Below are 8,395 nucleotides of genomic sequence, written 5' to 3' on the forward strand. Positions count from 1 at the left end.
GTATAGAATATCGATAAATATTGGTTATAACAGCAGTACCAATATCGGATACTGATATTGGTCCAAATTTTCATGTCGGTGCGTTCCTAAATATTACACAAGCTGAAGAGGAGAGGTTTTATTTGTTATTGTTTTTCTTTAGAGCACTGGGAAAGTTGGTCAGAGTTGATGGAAGAAGTGAAATACAAGGCAAACTTGGAGGAACACCTGCTTGCCACACTTTTCAGAATTTCATTTGCTAATGTGTCGAAAATCATTCATCAGCTTAACAACTTTTGCACTTCTTTTCGCTGCTGAATCACATAAAATCCCAGTAAAAAACAAACAAACCAAAAACCCAAAACATTCACATCTGTGGTTGTAACCTGACAAAAGTAGCAAAACTTAGAAGGGGTGCAAATACTGCCAAGAATACAACAAGGATCGAGTTGAGCAACTGAATGTGGGGTAAATACTTTGACATGCAGTGACTTATTTAATGCTGTTTGTCAAATATTAAAAGCCGCGTTTCAGCCGTGTGCGGACTTGCTGCTCATCCTGCCTTCATCCGCACAGGTTGATTTTCCTTGACATTTTCCACTGCTGCTCCGGAGAGCGCTCAGCCCGTAGGAACTACGTGGGAGCTTTGTTTGACTGCGAACTTCAAAAACATGGCAGGCTTATCAATTGGCGGCGGATGTTATGAATTACAGGCTGTCCTGGGTCGCTGATTTTGCTACTTGCTGCACAAACATATGCTGCGATGAACAGCCTGGAGGCTATGAGTGCCGATAATTATAGGCTTTAAAAAAAATCCTTGTTGCCTAATTGCTTATAATAGATTTTCAGCAGTCATCATTTAATCTTTAATTTAGCTCTGCTGAAAACATAGACCTAAAATTTATGTTTTTAAGTTTTAGGTTCCAGGTTGAAATGAAATCGGCCAAGCGCTCCTTCCTCCTTCCCGTGCCGACGCAGGCGGTGAGCATGTGCCGAGTCTTGTGACTGATGCTGTTCATGTGCCTCCTCTTAGCCCCCTGCTACATTGTTGCTTCTTTTGATGGGAATGCAAAAAATGTACAAGTGAAAGAAAAAAAACGCACAAAAACAGAAGGCAAAGAGCCAAGACGGATAGAAACTGCAGACAGAGCTAAAGGATAAACCCACTGGCGTTTCCTACAGCCATTAGTTGGAAACGCTGCTGCAACCAAACGAAAAGGTGGAACGTTGGCCCTCGTGTTTATATTGCAGAGAAACCTATTGATTGGTTATTGATCATACAGCTGCTGAGGTTGTGCATTAACTGTTGTGGATCGGTATTTTTAAAAAAATAAAACAAATAAAGGAGCAGCAGGAGGAAAAAGCTTTGTGACAACTGATCTTTGCTCCGTCGACATGACAGGAAGAAAAGAGGTGGAGACGAGATGAGCTTTGGACTGTACAGCAGTCTGGGCAAAGGTTAAAGAAGCAGAACGGAAAACAGCTCAACCAGAGAGTTCAAGAAGGAAATGCCGTGTGTCAAGGAACACGAAGGCCGCATGTAACCCGTGGTGAGCCCTGGTGGTGGCGCTGTGGAGAGGCTTTTCTTCTTCAGGTGTCACATGGAGGCTGGGCAGCTGGTGGGGGAATGGATGGAGTGAAATTTGCGGGAGTTAAAATAATTTTAAAAATTAGTCATCGGCAGACTTTTGTATGATAAATTAAATGCTGAACGATTAGAAAATGACTTTAAAAAATACTAAAAGATTGGAGGAACAAACAGTACATCTGCTTTAGCGGCGACTTGCGCAACCAGAACCAGAACCTCCTGCTGTTGAACTGAGCTGATGTTTCAGGTGTGTTGCCCTGTTCTGTTTGCATAAACCCAACGCCCCGCTCCGCTCTGCAAACAAGAGCAAAAAACAACAAAAAGAAGAAAGAGTAGAGGTCGATTTTTTTCAGTGGAAAAACAACTGCCGGGGTAGAGGAGATGCAGAAGAAGCAACCACTCTGCAAAAGTTGGGAGTGCGGCTTTGTATGCACACTTGAGACAAGAGTGAGCAATAACCACTGATCCATCTGAATGATCCTGCTCACTGGTCCAGATCCTCAAGCAGGCATCAGAATCATCCTCTTAACAGCAGAGCTGCTCTTCCTGCGTCTCCAGGGACTGAGGCAGGAATGACTTCGCAGTCTGGCTTCACTCATGAAGAAGAAAAGCCAAGTCTGATTTGAATTTTCTCACAGATAAAGACTGATTTGATCTAAATGTTTTATTTCAGGACAAAAGTTGCTAAAAATTTGTACTTGTAAATACAGACTTAAATGGGACAAATTACATACGTTTTCAGATTCGGGCCATCAAAGATGTTTTAATAAAAAAAGGTAACCAGTGACTTAAAACAAAAGCAGCTTTCAAACGGGTATTTTACTTTAAAAAAATGTGTAAAAGCTATCCAAAGTTGTGATTCCAGCTATTGGTGTGGAGCGTATCAATCAAGCAAAGCAATGCGTGATGTCATCAGACATTGACGCTACACATGGCTGTAATAAACAAAATCTAGATGCTGCAAACTAGCATGGAGAGATAATGGAGAGAGTCCTCTGCAACGAGCTGGAGGTATACATGTGGACATGTTTTAGTGTTTCGTGGCCCTGGTAAGGTACAAACCCATCTCAGCTGGAACTTATTTGGCTAATATGTTTCCACCTCCCCTTTGGCGCATTGACTCTTTCTTGGAAATGACAAAAACTTGTCTTTATTTTGAATTTTGCCTTTTTCCATCAACCTTAAAGCGACGTGTAATGTCGATGGAAACACGACCAGCAACAATGATCCAAAATGTCTCCCTTTGAGTCAGCGTTTTTATCAAAACCCTTTACAACTTACCTTTCATAAACCAGATTACCGCATTTTCCGGACTATAGCTCGCACCATACTATAAGCCGCATCTACAAAGTTTTTTTTTTTTAACTGGAAAAGTATATAGGCCGCACCGGGCTGTTATCTCCGCCGCTCTCGGTTTTCAAGGACCTGCGTCCTTAATAAGTCAAGTCATTAAGGACGCAGCCCTCTTCAGTGTCTCCAACGTCGAACCAAGGATTCGCTCACGCCGAATGTACGTGCAGCGGCTACCAATCTGTACTGCCAGATCGATAGCCCTCAATTTAAAAGCTGCATCGTATGAACTTCTTCGTGTTGCTTCCATGAGGGGGTATGAATTTCTCCGTCGTGCCTGCTGCTAGCATGTGCTTGTTCTAAATCAGCGCTTTCTTCTTTGATTTCCAATTTTGACTTCCACTGATTCACTTCCTGCTAAAGAGCCCCCTGGTGGTTGAAGAAAAATCCACAGAAAAGCCGCACCGGGCTGTAAGCCGCTTGGTTCAAAGCGTGGGGGGAAAGTGGCGGCTTATAGTCCGAAAAATACCGTATTTATCCGAGTGGCATCCTTACTTTTTAAAATTTTTAAATTTCTGTTAAAAAAAATCTTTTTTCAGAGTGATGCAATCTTTTTGTTGCGTTCACATCGGCTTATAAGCAATGTGTCGACAAGCACTGAAGACCAAGCTGGTCACAATGCTTTGGCTCTGCTTTTTCACATAATTCATATAATAAAAAATAAAAATAAAACAAATATTCTCTCTTATGATGTATAAAAAAAGTTCCTTTCAATATTTTTTTTGAAGGAAGAAAGAAATCTTGTTGGTAATTTCTAATACAATTCTATAAGCATCTCTTCTTCTGCATGCAGATCTGCCCTGTGAAACTGTTTATCTGTAGGCAAGATGCAAATTTTACTGCTGGTTTTGGAATATGCACAGAAGTGGAATTTGTGAATGAAATGTACAGTATGTGTGTGCATGCTTTTATTTCCTGACTGCAACCACATACTGACAAAACAATAACTGATTCTGATCAGTCATCAGCTGCAGGTTAAGGCTGAGCTTTGGCACCTCAGGTCGGGATGAATCCGATTATTTAGAGCAAAGAATAATAGCTGGGAAATCGGCTGATGACCCTGCAGTTTTCAGATTGATAAACCCGAAACTCAAAAATCATACATATTTAGTCGAAATCTGGATTTAAACCCAACTGAGTTGCTGTGGCAAAACTTAAAAGTGGCAGTATTATGTGTTTTCCAGTCACATAGTACCATTTTATAGCACAATCAAGTAACCATGGTTACCTCCACTTGTTACAAAAATGCCATCCATCCATCCATCCATCTATATAAATCTTTTAAGTCAAACATATCAAATGTGATTTAAAAGAAACGTTACATCCTGATTTCACACCGTGAAATTTGGTCTGTGTCTCTTTAAAAACTCCTGCTTTTTCTGAAACTCCGCCTTCAGGAAGTCATCACAGCATCGCTCCTCTATTAGCCGTTTAGCAACGTTATCACCAGGGTTGCATTGAGAAGTTGCTCGTATAATGAGCCCAACGTGGCTGAATTAAAACAATTCTGTAAAGAAGCGTTGGACTCTGGCTTCCGGTTATCACAAAGAGCTGGCGGCATTTAGCAGCACCAAGAGCCGGTTACTTTTAGCTTGTGACTAGACTCCATTTTTATGAAACAAGAGTCGAGGTGTTTGTTGAAAATAACTAAATTCGCCATTTTGAGTAATTGTTGGCTTTCTATTTTTTTTGTACGTTCCTAACTGCTTAAGTTAGCTTATTCTACAGCAGAATGTTGTTTCCTGATTAAAAAGTAACAGGCCGTTTTTTCAGTCTTCCAAAGATTTGATGAGGACCACATTGGTCGTCTTCTTTTACATATTAATTTGTCAGTTTTATCACAGTAGATGTTCTTAAACCCTCCTTTTAAAGCTGTGCAAGCAAGAATATCAAATGACCTCTGGTTCCAACGTCTGAATTGAGAGGATGAGGAATTTGGGCTTTTTAGTTTGGAAAAGAACAAGCTTTGACATGCAACCCTGTGACTTTGGAAACCGTTTCCACGTCCGATGCTCAACGCTTAAAAAGCAAAGTATCCAAATGATTCACCTGAAGATGTCAAGTTGGAGCCTTGAGGTTATTTTGCACTTCTTTTTGACATTGTTCCGCTGCTGTCGTTCTGATGACATTCATCTCAACAGGCCTCACACCTGGATGGCTCAACTTAAAAAGATTAGGTAGAGAAAGACTCGGGGGGGGATTTCTGCAGACGGTGCTTTTACCAAAAACAAAGAGAGAGAAGGAAACGCACTTGCTGCAATCATAGCAGCCTTTGTGTGGGAAAGTAAAGGGTCAAATGTCATACTGCGCTGGTATCTCTCTGTAGAAAAGTAGGAGCTCGGGGCCCAATGCGGGATGTCGGCCAATCGCAATATATGTGGAGAGAGAAAGGTGCCGATGAAATGCTCCGAATGGACGATCACTCGTCTTCATTGGCCACTAAAGTTGTAATCACACGTCTGAAAGCTCTGATAATCAAACCCCGAACGGATTTACGTTTACATGAACTAAAAAGAAAAAACAAAAACTCTGCCAGCATATGAAAAGCAGCCAAAGTGAAACTCATTAAGACATTTCTGCTTCATTTTGTGCCTCCTACAGGCAAAGTAAACACAGACATTTTTTACCCTGCAGGCACAGAGATGGAATATATTGAATATCAGCAACAGAAAAAGATGAACAATGAAGTCTGGATTCATTTGTTTGTTTGTCTAAAGAACCAAGCAGATGTTGTGAAATAAGTAGGTTAATAGGTCAAGTGCTGAGGAACATAAAATGTCATAAAAAATTTTTTTTTTTTTTATACTGAAGCATGGAGGGAAAAAACAGATAACCCTGCATCTGTCGTTGCAATGTCCCTGCACTTTAGATTCAACACAATCATTTCTAATGTTACATCTTGATCCCAATGGATTATGAAAGAGCCGCCGCTCTTTATCTGCACATCTAAGTGAACACACACACACACACACACACACACACACACGCATACATACAGCAGGCCGATGATAAAAAGCGTGCTGGTGTTTGTGTTTACACCCGCCCGAGTGATCCCACTTTTCAAAGGATGCGAGAAAAGATGGATGCGCAGGTTACTCACTCCGCGTAGCCGGTGGCCCACGGCAGCCGCTTGGTCTCCTTCAGGATCAGAATCGGTCTCGCTATGTGATCCGCCGAGCACTCGACCTCGTCGGCAGACAGTCCCAGGAACTCCGGTCTGCTGTACGGAAATTTGAGCGGCAGATCCGGGCCGCCGGGATGGTCTCCGTTAGATCCTCCGGCCATCACGCCTCCCATCAGGCTGGCCACGGCCGTCTTCACCCGCGTGAGCATGGCTGCTGCGGGCGGCGGAGCGATGCGGGTGGGCGACGATGCCCGCACGGGGACGCGGTTTCTCTGCGTCAGGCAGCAGATACAGAGCCGCTGCTGCCGCTGCTGCTGCTTCTGTGGAGGCGGTGTTGGTAGAGACTCATTCAGTCGGTGTGGGTGAACGCGGAAATAAGAGCCAAACACGCACAGGCAGACTTGGGCTTCTTCACGCTGGTGGTCATGTGACAAGCCGGTGGCTTGCTTGTGAGTGTGTGCGCGCGCGCCTCGGTGAGCCGCTTACTGCTGGAGGTCAAAGGTGCTTAATCTGGTAGTGACGATCACCTCGAGGCTATGTAACTTGTGCAGAAGTCTGATAAATGCCGCAGGTTGTTTTCCCACTCTGAGTTCACTGAACACAACAAGCCTGTTGGAGGTCATAGTTCTCTATTTTAAAGTTCTGCACTGACCAAGGACTTTTTTATGACTTCCTCCACCGCGAATGAGCTTTAGAGTTTTTTTTTTAGGACATGCATTGCCACATATTTTGAATACTATATTCAGAGTTTTCACCTCACATGACTCAATGCTTTGGTTACGTCTCTGCTGATTTTACATGTCAGCATCAACTATCAAGTTTTTTAACCCTCCTGTTATGTTCCGGGTCAAATTGACCCGTTTTAAAGTTTGAAAATTTTCTAAAAATAGTTGGAAGTATTTTTTTTGCATGAAACTTTTCCTATTTGTCTTAATAGGTGAACTCTACATATCAATTGAAAATTTATTAGTTTTACACATTTGTACCAACCCCTAGGTCTACTTTTTACACAGATACTGGTCGGGTCAATTTGACCCGGCAGTCAGGTTAAAGTGCAAAAAAAGATTAAAAAATGTCCATTTCTATATGTTTCCTTGCAGCTATGAACCATATTTCACCACACAAACACCACACACATCCATGCACACCCCGACACACACAAGCCCACTTTCTCACTATTCTCTTTACTTCACTAGGAAACTGCGAGAAAGCAGGTGTTCACACAACTTTTGAGGAGAACTTCTTCTGTTCCTGTGGACAAACTCCACCCACACTGAGTGACACTCAGCAGATGTGGAGGGAAACATAAATACTCTCTGCATGACTCATTTATCTTGATTTTAATCAGTGGGTCAATTTGACCCTGAACAGTTTGTGTGTCTCAAGTTCAATTATAAAGATCACCCATTGAAAAAAAAAAAAAGTGTAATATAAAAATATTTACCAAAAATCAATTTCAAGGAAATTATAGTTTTTTTGTGTCTAGGATTTATTCAGTAAATATTAAAAATGCAAATTCCATTTTTTATGTCCAAATGAGTAAATGAGTAGGTTGTTGTCATTGATCCTTAATTTGGGAGAAATAATCAAACATCATTGCACAAATATGAATTGAAATGGTTAGTATTGGAGTTAATAATCAGATAGAAAAATGTTTTGGAGGAATTTTTTGGTTTCTGACACTATTGCATGATTAAACACTCCCCGGGTCAAATTGACCCACGAACATTATTGCTGTACCTCAGAAACGAACATAACAGGAGGGTTAAGGATCTAAACCAGGGGTGCCCAAAGTCAGTCCTCAAGGGCCAGCACCCTGCATGTTTTATTCTCTCCCTGGTGGAAGTAACAACATTTTCAGCATGCCAATGTGCTTCTTAGACCTTCTAATGAGCCATCGTTTGATTCAGGTGCGTTAAACCAGGGAGAGAACTAAAACATGCAGGATGCCGGCCCTCCAGGACCCACTTTGGGCGCCACTGATGAACCATTCCACCCGTAGCTCTGGTTGCATGTTCAGTTCACCGACCTACTGGAAAGTCAACCCCCCCCCCCCCCCCCCCCCCCCCCTCTCACGTTGAGCCGTATTTGGCTTCATCGGTTTTCTCATAAATTCTGACCAGTTTCCTTGTCCCTGCTGGCAAAAATGGTTCCCCCACATCATGACGCCTCCGCTGCCACCGCCATGCTTCAAGACTGGGATGGCGCCTTCAGCTTTTCTTCCACACTTGCTGTTTGAAAGTCAGGACAAGTCTTTTAACTTCCCCTTCATCTGTCCAGAGCGCCTACTTCAACATGTTCCTTGTGGTCCAAATGTGAATTACAGCATTGGATGAACATGTCTGTCCAGAGTA

General features: G+C 42.4%; 1 protein-coding gene across 1 annotated transcript in view; it reads right to left on the reverse strand.

Annotated features, from left to right (window-relative positions):
• The window catches only part of ppm1h (protein phosphatase, Mg2+/Mn2+ dependent, 1H), a 31,309-nt gene extending 24,729 nt beyond the window's left edge, over positions 1–6,580 (reverse strand). Inside the window, exon 1 of the mRNA XM_028040826.1 lies at positions 6,018–6,580. Within this exon, the coding sequence (XP_027896627.1) occupies positions 6,018–6,250 (233 nt within the window). The 5' untranslated portion in view covers positions 6,251–6,580. The remainder of the gene's footprint in view (positions 1–6,017) is intronic.
• Between the last annotated feature and the right edge of the window lie 1,815 nt (positions 6,581–8,395).

Source organism: Xiphophorus couchianus, chromosome 2 (assembly GCF_001444195.1).
Source record: "Xiphophorus couchianus chromosome 2, X_couchianus-1.0, whole genome shotgun sequence".
Lineage (NCBI taxonomy): Eukaryota > Metazoa > Chordata > Actinopteri > Cyprinodontiformes > Poeciliidae > Xiphophorus > Xiphophorus couchianus.